Below are 15668 nucleotides of genomic sequence, written 5' to 3' on the forward strand. Positions count from 1 at the left end.
GTTATACAGACAGCAGTCATCCAAGTGTGTAGCCTCCAGGAATTGTCAGACAAGGAACATGCTATCTTAGCCGATTTACCTGAAGATATACAAGCTGTGGTATTTCAGTTTCCTACGGTTTTTGACATCCCTACTGGTATGCCTCCAATAAGAGAATGTGACCATCAAATTCCACTTGTAGCAGGTGCCCGACCAGTACAGATGAGACCATACAGATATGCTCCTGCTCTTAAAAATGAAATTGAGCAACAAGTAACAGACATGTTACAAGCTGGCACAATACAACACAGCCACAGTGAGTTTGCTTCTTCAGTAATATTGGTAAAGAAGAAGGACAATACTTATCGCTTCTGTGTCGACTATAGGCATTTGAATGCCTTGACAGTCAAAACAAAATATCCAGTACCTATTATTGATGAATTCTTGGATGAATTGTATGGGGCAGTATGGTTTTCTACATTGGATCTTAGAGCTGGTTTCCATCAGATCCGAATGAGCCCACAGGATCAACACAAGACTGCATTCCAAACTCATCATGGCCACTTCGAATTCAAGGTTATGCCATTTGGCCTTTCAGGAGCTCCTGCAACATTCCAAGGTGCCATGAATTCTACATTGGCCCCATTACTCAGGAAATGTGTGCTGGTGTTCTTTGATGACATATTGATATAAAGCAAGACATGGGAAGAACATTTGCAACATTTGACACAGGTCTTGCATATTTTACATAAGGAACAATGGTATATTAAGCTCTCCAAGTGTGCTTTTGCCAAGCAGCAAATTGCTTATTTGGGCCATGTTATTTCTGTAAATGGAGTGGCTACAGACCCAAACAAGGTGGAAGCTGTGTCGTCTTGGCCAACACCTGTGAATTGCAAGGAACTCCGGGGATTTTTGGGCCTAGCAGGATACTACAGGAAGTTTGTCAAAAATTTTGGAGTTATAGCTCGCCCTCTCACTGATCTGCTGAAAAAGGGAGTGATCTTTGTTTGGACTCAGGTTCATATAACAGCATTTGAAACATTGAAGCATTCTCTAGTTACAGCTCCTGTGCTATCCTTACCTAACTTTTCTAGGCCCTTTGCAATTGAGACTGATGCCTCTAGCAGAGGAATTGGGGCAGTGCTGTTACAAGATAACCATCCTTTAGCTTATGTGAGCAAGGCATTGGGTGTTAAAAACCAAGGATTGTCAACATATGAGAAGGAGTACCTTGCTATTTTGATGGCTGTGGACAAATGGCGACAGTATCTTCAGCATGCTGAATTTATTATCTATTCAGATCACAGAAGCTTGTCCCATTTAACAGAACAACGCTTGACAACTCCTTGGCAACAGCGTGTGTTCTCCAAATTAATAGGCCTTCAGTACAAAATCATGTATCGAAAGGGTACTGATAATGGGGCTGCAGATGCACTTTCAAGAAGGCCATCAGCTGAGTTGTACAACATTTCTTCGGCCACACCTCAGTGGTTGCTTCAGGTCATGGATGGTTACAAAAATGATGATCAGGCCCAGAAATTGCTAGCTGCTTTGTCTGTCACTCCTGCGCCACTGGGACCATATACACTCAAGGCTGGAATTCTGCGGTATAAAGACAGAATATGGATTGGCAACAATTTCCCTCTCCAGAACCAGATTATGTTGGGTTTACATGACAGCCCGGTGGGGGGCCATTCAGGGTTTCCGGTGACTTACCGAAGGGTTAAGCAGCTCTTTTCTTGGCCATCGATGAAGACCTCTGTTAAAGATTATGTAAAATCATGTGCTATTTGTCAACAGTCCAAACCCGATAGAAGCAAGTATCCAGGCCTCTTGCAGCCATTACCAGTACCTGATCAGGCTTGGGATGTCATCAGCATGGACTTCGTAGAGGGCCTTCCACGATCATCTAATGCTGACACCATTTTGGTAGTGGTTGACACATTCTCGAAATACAGCCATTTTATTCCATTGCTGCACCCATTTTCAGCACTGAAGGTCGCCCAACTTTTCATGGACTCCGTTTACAAGCTCCATGGCTTTCCACTCTCCATTGTGTCAGACCGTGACATGATATTTACTAGTCGGTTTTGGCAAGAACTTTTCAAGTTGGCTGGGACTACGCTGAAAATGAGCTCTTCTTATCACCCACAAACCGATGGCCAGACAGAACGCGTGAATCAGTGTCTTGAAACATTTCTTCGCAGCTTTGTTCACGCCTGTCCAACAAAGTGGTCTTCCTGGTTATCTCTCGCAGAATACTGGTATAACACCAGCTTCCACTCATCTCTAGGACGTTCTCCTTTCGAGGTATTGTATGGCCGTACCCCACGACAGTTGGGGTTAACTCTGGGTGATGCCTCATCTTTAATGGACCTTCAAACATGGCTGAATCAAAGAGAGTTGATGGTGAAACTCATCCAGCAGCATTTGGCTCGTGCACAGCAGAGGATGAAGTCTCAAGCGGATAAAGGGCGCACTGAAAGAGAATTCAATGTAGGGGATATGGTCTATCTCAAACTTCAGCCATATGTCCAATCGTCAGTGGCTACTCGGGCAAATCACAAGCTCAGCTTCAAGTTTTTTGGGCCATATTTGATTCTTCAACGTGTGGGCAAAGTGGCATATAAGTTGCAGTTGCCACCTTCAGCTAGCATCCACCCAGTTGTTCATGTGTCTCAGCTCAAACTTTCAGTCGGCAATAGACAAGTGAGCTCTGCACTTCCTGATGCTATGAGCCAGATGCAGGTTCCTGTGCAGATATTGGATAGACGCATAGTAATGCGAGGAGGCAAAGCGGTACAACAGGTGCTTATCAAATGGTCTCAAGGTGATGATACTCTTTCTAGTTGGGAGGATGAAGAGGCGTTGCGGTCCAAATTTCCAGAAGCAGCCGCTTGGGGTCAAGCGGAGTTTCAAGGAGGGGACAATGTCAGGAGACGGCTTCAGGTGGTTGAAGAAACGGACACAAAGGAGGAAGAAGCTACAGTTCAGACCACAAGCCGGCGGAATAGAAAGCCAAATCCTCGCGTCTCAGGGGCCGAGTGAGTAAACTGAGTGGGCTGTGTCCCTATGATTGGGCCGTGGGCCTTGTAACAAGATATAAGAACAATTCAGCGTAATGGAAAAGGGGGGAAGAAAATACTAACAAACCTGCTGTCTCTCTTCGACTGCTGTCTCTCTTCGACTCGTTCTTCCTCTGCTTCGTCTTCCTCGCCTCCGACAAGTCACCGGACGCCCAGTCCGCTGACAGCCCACATCTAGGTTCGGTAAAATTCCTCTCGCGCTCTTGTTCCCAGCTTCCGTGTCGCTGTCGCTTGACTCGCTTCAGCATGACAGCATTGCAGGTTGCTGTGGGGATTGCTGATTTACTAGCTTGGTGCCACAGTGATGGCTAGTGAGGCGCGGGTAAAATTATGAGCAGTAGGGAGACTGTCCTGCCATAGTGCCATGTGATCCTGCTCCTGTTGCCCGCCGTCGGTGGGATCGTAAAATATGGCTCTCTCGCGGCGTCCTCGGAAAGCAGGAATGTCAACATTGCCATGAGTGGTTACGCTGGTATATTCGGGCTCCTTGTCTTTCCCCGGCCAGTGTGATCCCTCCCGATGTAGGAGTAGACGACACTCTAACCACCATCCTAATCACAGCGCTGGGCCCCGCAACGAACGCCGCCCGCCTCCTTCGCCACCTAGACCTACACCTACTAGAGCAACCACTCACTTGCTCGACAGCGTGGCTAGCTAGCCCCGCTCCACGTCCAGATGACCCGAGTAGGCCGGGTGGGTCGCTTCAATTTCTCTCCCAGTTCCTTTTGTTGGTTTTGTTTGTTTTCGATGTGGGCGCGTTTTTCTGTTGCTTATAATACTGTGGTCTTGGCAGATGGCGTAGAGGGGGCAGGGAACAGCGTAGAGGAGGGGGAGTAAGAAAGGAGAGGACACACACATACACAGAGAGCGAGAGAGCGAGCGAGAGAGAGAGATAGATGGGGGCGATTGGAGGTGACGAGCAGGTGCAGTTGGACAATGTGGATGGGGCCGAGGTGGCCAATGACGGCGGTGCAGGTGCTGCGGGAAGGCTGGAGAAGATACTGGTCTCTGTGAGGCTGAGACCGCTCAGCGACAAGGAGATTGCAAGGAGGGACCCGGCGGAGTGGGAGTGCATCAACGACACTACCATCATCTCCCGGAGCACCTTCCCGGACCGGCCTACTGCTCCGACTACGTATTCATTTGGTTAGCCCTTTGCAAATCAGGCTTCTTTTATTCATTTGGTCTTCTGGACGCAGCATTTCATCATCTCTGAAGGTTCTGTTTAGAAATTGGCTGCCCAACCGCTATATTCAATTTGAATACTCGTGTTCGGTTGTATTTTAGGAGGGAAATGTTAAAAAACACATTGGCTAAGTTGATTTTTGGAGTAATGGTATGAACAACCTGAAGTGACTCTTTTGGTGTAGCAAGATGGTCCCCTAAGAAACTATTTTATCATAAAGAAACTACTCCCCTCGAATTTAACAGTACGATTTCATTTTAGTGGACAGATTTTTTTCTTGCTAGAGTACAGATAGTCAGTGGCGCTTTACTTTGCTCTTTCCACAAGTATACACTACAATCTACAAAGTCCATTCCTTTCCAGCTATGTTGTTGTGTGTAACTTCTTTGACACAACTCTGTTCTTTTGCAGATAGGGTATTTCGTTCTGACTGTAATACCAAAGAAGTATATGAGGAAGGGGCCAAAGCAGTTGCTCTCTCTGTAGTTAGTGGCATTAACTGTAACTCAACACCTACTTTCTATCTTACTCTATTTTTTTTAAATCAAAGTACTCCATGAAGTCACTGAAATGTGTTTTCTTTCCCCCTTTATCTGTATGTAACAGCAAGTGTTTTTGCATATGGTCAAACAAGTAGTGGAAAAACATACACCATGACTGGAATAACGGAACATACAGCAGCAGATATCTATGATTACATTGGCAAGGTTACCAAATAATCGTTCCTAAGGTTTAATTCATAACATGTCTTCAAAATGGCACCATTTCTGCTTGCAAACTTATACACATGGACATTTTTTCTTGCAGCATGAAGAGAGAGCATTTGTATTGAAATTTTCAGCAATTGAAATATATAACGAAGTTGTAAGGGATCTTCTTAGTGCAGAAAACACATCACTTAGACTTTGGGATGATGCAGAGGTGAGAACAACAAATAGCTATATATTTTAGAGAAAAGAAAAGGTATCCTACTGTCCCACTGCACTGATTTTGGTCCACTGCTGTTTACTTCTACAGAAGGGAACATATATAGAGAACCTTACAGAGGTGATCTTGAGGGATTTGGACCACCTGAAAGAACTTATTTCTGTGTGTGAAGGTGGGTACTGTTAGTAGTTTGTTTAATACTTAATCAGTGATTATTATCATCTAAGTGTACTTTGTGTTCTTGTATCAGCTCAAAGGAGGACCGGCGAGACATACTTAAATGGAAACAGCTCCAGATCACACCAAATACTTAAACTGGTTTGCCTACTGCTTGGTTGCATGTAGAAAAGAAAAGGGACTGGTAGATTAATGTAAAATAGTCACTGCCTAACTTCATCACTTATGATTTGATAAATGATTCTTTCAGACTATTGAAAGTTCTGCTCGTGAGTTCTCAGGTAAGGACAAGTCAACAACACTTGTTGCTAGTGTGGTGAGAAATTATAATTTACTCATATTTCTTTCGTGGCAAAAAAAATGGGTAAGTATAAGCGCATTCGATTGTACCATGCAGAACTTCGTTGATTTGGCTGGAAGTGAACGTGCATCTCAGGCATTGTCAGTTGGGGCTAGGCTGAAGGAAGGTTGTCATATTAATAGAAGTCTACTTACCCTAGGAACTGTGATCCGGAAACTAAGGTTGCAACCTTAACTCACTGTTTTGAGTTCCAGTTTAGCATGCTCCTCTTACGATAAAAATATCTTTTGTTCATTTAACTGTTTACCTGTTCTCATTTGTGCAGCAAGGTAAGAAATGGGCACATACCATACCGAGATTCAAAGCTCACACGCATATTACAGATTTCTCTAGGAGGCAATGCAAGAACAGCAATTATTTGTACAATGAGCCCAGCCCGAAGCCATATGGAACAGTCAAGGAATACCTTGTTGTTTGCAAGTTGTGCAAAGGAAGTGGTGACAAATGCCCAGGTTAATGTGGTTATGTCTGATAAAGCATTAATTAAGCAATTACAAAAAGAACTTGCAAGGTTGGAAAGTGAATTGCGATGCCCAGCTTCATATCCTGGTCTTGAAGCATTAGTGAAGGAAAAAGATAATCAAATCCTGGAGGTACCCTTCTACTTCTGACGTTTTCATGTGTATTCATCTCACCATCTTTGTACATGAAGAAACTGTTAGGATTTATGGGCTTGGCCCAATTAAGTTATTCAAATAAATCCCAGGAAAATCTCAAAAGCCCATATAAGTGGATGGCAAAGGGATAGGTAGAACCAATAGCACCATATTGCTAGCTCTTGTGGAGTAGAGCTAGCTTAAATATGGAAGCCACACTCACTCACCAAGTCATGGATGAGAGGAGAGAGTGTGGAGAGCCACACGCGCGCGCGCTCGCTCGCCTCGCCTCGCCTGGCCTGGCCTGGCCGGGCCGGGCCGGGGCGGGGCGGGGCGAAGGGCGCGGGCGCACGACATACGCGTGAATGGTCCGCCGAAATCCGGCCCCTCGCCTTGCGGGGGCGCGGCTACCTTTTGCCGTTTGATTTTTTGGTTTCTTGGCTGTTACGCTTATCCTAACCGATCGCTACAAAATCTCAACTGATTGCGAGATTTTCGTGGGCGGATAAGCACGGGGGGTCGCGGACTCGACCCTATAAAAGGAGCCCGGCAGCCAGCCTCCAAATCATCCCAGATCCCAGTTCGCTTTCGCCTCTCTTCATAGCTGAGCCGCCTTTTAGTTCCCTTCGTCCCGACCGCAGAGGTGCATCTGCGATCAGGAGAGCAGGTCTCCGGAACCCTTCGTCTTCTAGATCCTGCACCGGGAGAGGGCGAATAAGGTTTTTGGGAAGCGTCTTCACGCGACTGCTCGTGATCTGCTGACCTCGTCGACCCAGCTGATCCTGGCGCGCGCCAACAATCAGTAAGTCTAATCAGTACGCATCATCTGATTTGGCTTTTATTTCAGTTCTTCTGATTTGGTCATGATTTATATTCGGAATTTAATTTGGAATTTGTCTAATTATTCAACAATCCAAAAACCTTATTGTAGACAATTTCCTAGTTTTTCTATGGCTGCTTTTGCCGATGCGCTCAAGCCAGAAAAGTTCAATGGTATGCACTTTAAAAGATGGCAAGTCAAGGCCACGCTCTGGCTTACTGCTATGAATGTCTTCCATGTTAGTAAAGGCAGACCTGAGGGTCCACTGACTCCTGAACAGGAGAAAGAGTACGACCATGCCAATACTATGTTCACGGGAGCCGTTCTTAGCGCCCTTGTTGACCGTCTGGTTGATGCGAATATGCAGTATACAGACGGGAAACAGTTGTGGGATGCACTTACTACTAAGTATGGTGCATCAGATGCTGGCAGTGACCTGTATATCATGGAGAGCTTTCATGATTATAAGATGGTTGATAATCGCTCTATTGTAGAGCAAGCTCATGAAATACAGTGTATAGCCAAGGAGCTCGACCACCTTAAGATAGTCCTTCCTGACCGATTTGTGGCCGGGTGCATTATTGCAAAGTTGCCTTCTACATGGAGGAACTTCGCCACAGCTCTGAAACATAAGAGACAGGAGATATCAGTCGAAAATCTGATAGCGTCTCTGGATGTTGAGGAGAAAGTTCGGGCTAAGGACACGGGATCTAAAGGAGGCGAGGGCCACTCCAGCGCCAACATGGTTCAGAAGAACCACAACAAGGGCAAAGGGAAGCCAAAATCTAACAAGCCCAATAAAACTACCAACTTCAAGAAGAAGAAGAACAAGGCTGAATTGACATGTTTCGCATGTGGCGAGGCGGGTCATTTTGCCAAGGATTGTCCTGATCGAGCGGATCGCCGTGGCAAAAAGGGCAATGTCAACACAGTGATCGCTAGCAATGAGGAAGACAAAGGGTATGGTAATCTACCTTTCATCTTCTCAGTATTTCAATCACCTAGTTGGTGGCTTGATACTGGTGCTAATGTTCATGTGTGTTCTGACATTAACTTGTTCTCTTCTTATCAGGGCGCCCGGGATTCTTCCGTGCTAATGGGGAATGGGTCACATGCTTCTGTTCATGGCACTGGCACGGTGGATCTGAAGTTTACTTCGGGAAAGATCGTGCAACTGAAGAACGTGCATCATGTCCCTTCTATACACAAGAATCTCGTTAGCGGAACCCTTCTATGTAGAGATAGGTTCAAGGTAGTTTTGGAGTCCAATAAATTAGTTGTGTCCAAGTCTGGACAATTTATTGGTAAAGGCTATGATTGCGGAGGCTTGTTCCGCTTTTCTTTGTTAGATTTTAATAATAAGTCTGTGAACCATATTTGTGCTAATGTTGATGATCTTGCGAGTATTTGGCATTCTCGTTTGTGTCATATTAATTTTGGCTCTTTGTCTCGGCTTGCAACCATGAGTTTAATTCCGAATATCACCATAGTCAAAGGTTCTAAGTGCCATAGTTGTGTGCAGTCGAAGCAACCTCGAAAGCCTCATAAGGCTGCTGAGGAGAGACACCTGGCACCACTAGAACTCATACATTCTGATCTTTGTGAGATGAATGGTGTGTTGACAAAAGGTGGTAAGAGATACTTCATGACATTGATTGATGATGCGTCTAGATTTTGCTATGTATACTTGCTAAAAACTAAAGATGAGGCTTTAGACTACTTTAAAATCTATAAGGCTGAGGTTGAAAACCAACTAGAGAGAAAGATCAAACGTCTTAGATCAGATCGTGGTGGTGAGTTCTTTCCCAAAGTCTTTGACGATTTCTGTGCAGAACATGGCATTATTCATGAGAGGACTCCTCCCTATTCACCCGAGTCAAACGGGATTGCTGAAAGGAAAAACCGTACGTTGACTGACCTGGTGAATGCCATGTTAGACACTTGTGGTTTATCTAAGGCATGGTGGGGGGAGGCAGTCCTGACTTCATGTCATGTTCTGAATAGAATTCCTATGGGCAAAGAAGAGAAAACCCCTTATGAGAAGTGGGTTGGGAGAAAACCATCACTTTCATACTTGCGCACTTGGGGGTGCATGGCGAAAGTCAATGTACCAATTAATAAAAAGCGCAAGCTTGGTCCAAGGACAGTGGATTGTGTCTTTCTTGGATATGCTTCGTGTAGCATAGCATATAGATTTTTAGTAGTTAAATCTGAAGTTCCTGATGTGTATGTTGATACTATTATGGAATCACGTGATGCTACTTTCTTTGAGCATATATTTCCAATGAAAGACATTCATAGCAATTCTAGATACTCTTCTGAGATAATTCCTGAACATAATACACCTATTGAGAGTTTTGAACAGCCACATGAAATTGTCCTAGAGGAGGATGACAATGATGCTCCTAAAAGGAGCAAGAGACAAAGGGTTGAAAAATCCTTTGGTAATGATTTCATTGTGTACCTTGTGGACGATACTCCTACTACCATTGCAGAAGCATTTGCATCTCCAGATGCAGATGATTGGAAAGAAGCAGTTCATAATGAGATGGACTCTATTCTTTCAAATGGTACGTGGGAAGTCACTGATCGACCCTATGGATGCAAACCCGTGGGTTGTAAGTGGGTGTTTAAAAAGAAGCTCAAGCCTGATGGTACAATTGAAAAGTACAAGGCTAGGCTTGTGGCTAAAGGCTATACTCAGAAAGAAGGAGAAGACTTCTTTGATACTTACTCACCTGTTGCTAGAATGACCACTATTCGAGTACTACTTTCTTTGGCTGCCTCGTATGGTCTCCTTGTTCATCAGATGGATGTAAAGACAGCTTTTCTTAATGGAGAGCTGGACGAGGAAATCTATATGGAACAGCCTGATGGATTTGTAGTAAAGGGTCAAGAAAGCAAGGTGTGCAAGTTATTGAAATCTTTGTATGGTCTGAAGCAAGCACCAAAGCAGTGGCATGAGAAGTTTGACACTACTCTAACGTCTGCAGGCTTTGCCATTAATGAGGCAGACAGGTGTGTATATTATCGCTGTGGTGGGGGCGAAGGAGTTATATTGTGCTTATATGTTGATGATATATTGATATTTGGCACAAACATTGATGTGATCAATGAAGTCAAGTCTTTTCTATCAAAGAGTTTTGATATGAAAGATCTGGGAGAAGCTGATGTGATTCTAAACATCAAGCTGATTAAGGCAGATGGTGGGATTACTCTCTCGCAATCTCACTATGTTGAAAAGGTTTTGAAGCGATTTGGCTTCTCTGAGTGCAAACCTTCTCCAACACCTTATGATCCCAGTGTGACACTGCGAAAGAACAAGAGAATTGGTTTAGACCAATTGAGATACTCTCAGATTGTCGGTTCACTCATGTATCTTGCTGGTGCAACAAGGCCCGATATCTCGTTTGCTGTGAGCAAATTGAGTAGGTTCATGTCAAACCCCGGGACTGATCATTGGCATGCACTTGAGCGGGTTATGCGCTACCTGCAAGGTACAATGAGTTATGGAATTCACTATTCTGGTCAGCATGCAGTACTTGAAGGATATAGTGATTCGAACTGGATATCTGATGCAGACGAGCTTTATGCCACCAGTGGTTATGTCTTTACTATTGGTGGAGGTGCGGTATCATGGAGGTCATGCAAGCAGACCATTTTGACGAGGTCAACCATGGAAGCCGAGCTAGCTGCACTTGACACAGCAACCGTTGAGGCAGAATGGTTGCGTGAACTCTTGATGGACTTGCCGGTGGTTGAGAAACCAATACCAGCTATCCTTATGAACTGTGACAATCAGACAGTGATTGCTAAAGTGACGAGTTCTAAGGATAATGGAAAGTCATCAAGACATGTCAAAAGACGATTGAAGTCTGTCAGAAAGTTGAGAAACTCCGGAGTTATAAGTGTGACTTATATTTCAACAGATAAAAATCTGGCAGATCCTTTTACCAAGGGACTACCATGTAATGTGATAGAAATCGCATCGAGAGAGATGGGTATGAGACCCGAATAAAGTTGCCATGGTGGAAACCCAGTCTATGTGATCGGAGATCCCGTGAATTAGGTCCTGGGAAGAACAAGCCATTGGTGAACTGAGGAGAGTAACTTTTGACCCTCTCTAAGTAAAGATGCAATACTCTCAAATGCTGTAAGGCAGGTTGGCTTTGTGCCTTAATGTGTTCTGTTGGCTTGTATTAGCGAAGATGTTGTCCTGCAGAACATTCTTTGAAAGAACACACCTATATGAGTTAGACTGTCTAACGTCGCAGTCTATGAGATTTGGGTGATCTCTAGTAAACTCATGAAGAGACCTTGGAGTACGACGTATATGCTCCACCCGAGAAGGGGACTACTGGTAGCCAAGTACTGGTCATGACTTCAAGTGAAACCCATTCACGCAAAACTTGCAATTCAAGGCATAGTCCATTGTCCAAGTTGTGGGTTGGTGTAACTTGGAGTTCTAGGCGGAAGTTCAACTTAACAGTCTCTGCTGAAAAACTAGTATATTAAACGGTAGTGAACAGTGGCGAAAACTGCAGATGGGCATTTGAGATCTGGTGGGGGATTGTTAGGATTTATGGGCTTGGCCCAATTAAGTTATTCAAATAAATCCCAGGAAAATCTCAAAAGCCCATATAAGTGGATGGCAAAGGGATAGGTGGAACCAATAGCACCATATTGCTAGCTCTTGTGGAGTAGAGCTAGCTTAAATATGGAAGCCACACTCACTCACCAAGTCATGGATGAGAGGAGAGAGTGTGGAGAGCCACACGCGCGCGCGCGCTCGCTCGCCTCGCCTCGCCTGGCCTGGCCTGGCCGGGCCGGGCCGGGGCGGGGCGGGGCGAAGGGCGCGGGCGCACGACATACGCGTGAATGGTCCGCCGAAATCCGGCCCCTCGCCTTGCGGGGGCGCGGCTACCTTTTGCCGTTTGATTTTTTGGTTTCTTGGCTGTTACGCTTATCCTAACCGATCGCTACAAAATCTCAACTGATTGCGAGATTTTCGTGGGCGGATAAGCACGGGGGGTCGCGGACTCGACCCTATAAAAGGAGCCCGGCAGCCAGCCTCCAAATCATCCCAGATCCCAGTTCGCTTTCGCCTCTCTTCATAGCTGAGCCGCCTTTTAGTTCCCTTCGTCCCGACCGCAGAGGTGCATCTGCGATCAGGAGAGCAGGTCTCCGGAACCCTTCGTCTTCTAGATCCTGCACCGGGAGAGGGCGAATAAGGTTTTTGGGAAGCGTCTTCACGCGACTGCTCGTGATCTGCTGACCTCGTCGACCCAGCTGATCCTGGCGCGCGCCAACAATCAGTAAGTCTAATCAGTACGCATCATCTGATTTGGCTTTTATTTCAGTTCTTCTGATTTGGTCATGATTTATATTCGGAATTTAATTTGGAATTTGTCTAATTATTCAACAGAAACATAGTAACCATTGTGAACTAACTACATGTTGCATATGCCATTTAGCATGTCAGTTGTCTTCGTCGTGAAAATATGACGACTTCCATGACATGATGTAAAATTTCACTTGTTCTTTGCAGATGGAGAAAGAAATTAAGGAACTGAAGTTACAACGTGATGTCGCTGAATCTAGACTGCAAGATCTGCTCAAGGTTGTTGGAGATAACCATGGTTCAAAGCACCCCCTGGTAGACACACTTCACTACTTTCTAGTTGATCAGCTTGACTGTTCCTTCATAACAAAAAAATAATAATCTCTCTTCAATGTAGGCTTCTTCTGGAAGAAACTTTGATGTTCCTCAGCCATGTGAGGATGAGCAATCGACGACATCAGAAGTTGTCAGCAGTGGCCAAAATTTTAGGCTTCAAGGACGCCAGACAACACAAAGAGATTATAGGTTACAGCAATCTGAAAATGATGTGCAGTTTGCTACCTCTCTTAGCTGTTCAGTCAGCAGTCCCCCGTTCAGTGGGATGCCCCCAACTAATGGCAGAGATGATAACTCTCAAATATCTAATGAAGATTCAGGGGATCTTTGCAAAGAAGTACGGTGCATAGAGACCAATGAAACAGAGGAAAACAAATGTTTAGAGTCGTCAGCTGTGGGAAGCACTAGTCTGCAAGATTCAAATGTAGCTTCCAGCATGCATGGGAACAACAATACAAATCGATCTGTGAATTCTAGACAGCATGATGAGTCTCCTATTACCCTGGAGCAACATTTGGAGAATGCCAATAATTCGTTAGCCAATCTTGGGATGGATCTGGGATCCTCTACAGGTAATTCACCAAGCTCAAAAGTAATTGACAGAAGCAGGAGCTGTAGGTCTCTGATGGGTTCTACCTTGTTGGAAGACTTGGAGAAACAAGATTGCACCCCTCCAAGCAGAAGTTTTGTGGACTACCCAGGGAGACCCGAAACATGTCAAAGAAGGGTACCTGCACTGAACTATGATGTAGAGAGTGAAACTTTATCCAGAACAGGATCAATGCTATCTGAAATTATTACCGCGAGGGACGGACTGAAGGAAAACAGCTCTATTGCTGGTGATACAGAATCTGTTGCTGGCATAGGTGAATTTGTTGCGGAGCTAAAAGAAATGGTCCAGGCACAGTATCAGAAGCAACGTGGTAATCAGGTGCGAAACTGGAAATGTTCTGGTTCTCCTGCTGGCATGGCTCATTTCATTATTATTCTAATGAGATAAAATTTAACGCATAGCTATGTCCTACAATTTTTATTAGCTCATTATAAGATTGTACATGCAGAATTTCAGTGAAACGCCTTTTTTATGTTATCATTGTCAGGGTGATGATGGAGAATTGGCTGAAGGGACCATAAGGAGCGTGGGGCTAGATCCCATTATGGATGACTTGCAATCACCATCTCGCTGGCCATTGGATTTCGAGAAGAAACAACAAGAGATCATTGACCTGTGGCATGGATGCAACGTTTCCTTGGTCCACAGGACTTACTTTTTCCTGCTGTTCAAAGGGGACCCAGCCGACGCCATTTACATGGAAGTGGAGCTTAGGAGGTTATCATTTCTCAAAAATACATACTCCAACGGAAGCATGGGGCGTAATGTGGTAGCAGGCAGCGTGAGCGCTTCTCTGGTTTTAAGGTAAGTCATCTTCAATTTTTTCACAGTTTTGCTGTGGCGCGTCACTCAAACTCAGTGACATGCTGCGCAGTGCAAAGAAACTGCAACGTGAGAGGGAGATGCTCTGTAGGCAGATGCAGAAGCGGCTGGCGATCCAGGAACGGGAGAGCTTGTACACCAAGTGGGGAGTCTCACTGTCCTCCAAGAGGAGGCGGCTGCAGGTCGCTCGGCGCCTTTGGACGGAGACCAAGGATCTGGAGCATGTTAGGGAGAGCGCGTCCCTCGTGGCCAGACTGATCGTGCTCCTGGAGCCTGGGAAGGCGCTGAGGGAGATGTTTGGTCTGAGCTTCGCGCCGCAGCAGTTCACCCGGAGATCGCACAATAGTTGGCGATATGGCCGTTCTTCTCTAGACTGACTGAACTCGAAAAACTAAGCTGAGGGGGAAAAACGTTCCGTCCTTTTGTTTTTGTGTAATAGATTGTTGCCCTCTTGGAAATAGAAATCCCTGATTCCGAGTCCGTTGCAACGCCGTAATGTGACTAACTATCAGATGGATATACATTTGATCGATGTGTGATGATGTGTCCAGGGCGCACAAATCGGAAAACAAACAGAGCAATTGTACATACTATGGGGGTCTTTAAAACTGTTTCTTTTCACGAAAATCAACTTAGCTTCACAAATCTACGGCTAAACACTTTCAACTTCAACAAATTTCATCTTTTTCATAAAGCAGCAAAAATAGTGCTTCACAAACTCTGTTTTCTAATAAATTCGTGAAGTTAGAGGTAATTACTCATCATTGACACCGATAACAACCACATGTTCAGGTACATAGTCCATCCACAACAAAGAACCTTCAACACGGGTGATTTTTCCTGATCAAGCCTAAAATGCTTGTCTACTCCATGTTGTGGTGTCTCTAGAGCTGGATATCTTGCCTACTCCATGTTGTGGTGTCCCTAGAGCTGGATATCGAGACAGCTCGGCTAGTCCGAGTTCGAGTTGGCTCAGCTCGTTAAGCTAACGAGACACATAGTCGCCTCCGCTCGACTCGTTTAGCTTGCGAGCCACGGTACAAAAACAAATACATATAATAATCAATTTCTAGTTAATTTCAAACTAATTTAACATTATAGAACAGTAACTATACTCATAGTTTTGCAGACTACATCAATGTAACACCAAATTAACACAACTCATCACTCGTCAATTCATCAATTTAAAATCACACACATGTTCATTAGTTTAACCCACAATTATATTCGCATAGACCAATTTAACACATAGGCACGGTTCATTAATTATCAGTTTAACATAGGTCATATATATATATATATATATATATATATATATATATATATATATATATATATATATATATATATATATATATATATATATATATATATATATATATATATATATATATATAGGGACGAGGTAATGGAAGCCCAGG

The 15668-nt window shown here is 44.5% G+C and overlaps 1 protein-coding gene across 6 annotated transcripts; it reads left to right on the forward strand.

Moving 5' to 3' along the window:
* Positions 1-3113: 3113 nt before the first annotated feature.
* Positions 3114-14784, forward strand: LOC103646141 (kinesin-like protein KIN-7F). 6 transcript variants are annotated; one of them, XM_008670860.2, is made up of 16 exons: positions 3114-3246; positions 3322-3540; positions 3630-3761; positions 3862-4214; positions 4666-4755; positions 4861-4961; positions 5062-5175; positions 5272-5353; positions 5432-5499; positions 5609-5674; positions 5756-5880; positions 5985-6312; positions 12684-12791; positions 12874-13743; positions 13913-14229; positions 14300-14784. In XM_008670860.2, the coding sequence occupies exons 4-16, from the start codon at positions 3965-3967 to the stop codon at positions 14622-14624; spliced, it is 2844 nt and encodes a 947-aa protein (XP_008669082.1). In that variant the 5' UTR covers positions 3114-3246; positions 3322-3540; positions 3630-3761; positions 3862-3964; the 3' UTR covers positions 14625-14784. The 6 variants fall into 6 exon arrangements, with proteins under 6 accessions (XP_008669082.1, XP_035821103.1, XP_008669086.1 ...); XM_008670864.4 differs by having other exon boundaries at positions 3127-3246; positions 4666-4739; positions 14300-14779; XM_035965210.1 differs by having other exon boundaries at positions 3116-3246; positions 3322-3761.
* The last annotated feature ends 884 nt before the right edge of the window (positions 14785-15668 follow it).

Source organism: Zea mays, chromosome 2 (genome assembly GCF_902167145.1).
Source record: "Zea mays cultivar B73 chromosome 2, Zm-B73-REFERENCE-NAM-5.0, whole genome shotgun sequence".
Lineage (NCBI taxonomy): Eukaryota > Viridiplantae > Streptophyta > Magnoliopsida > Poales > Poaceae > Zea > Zea mays.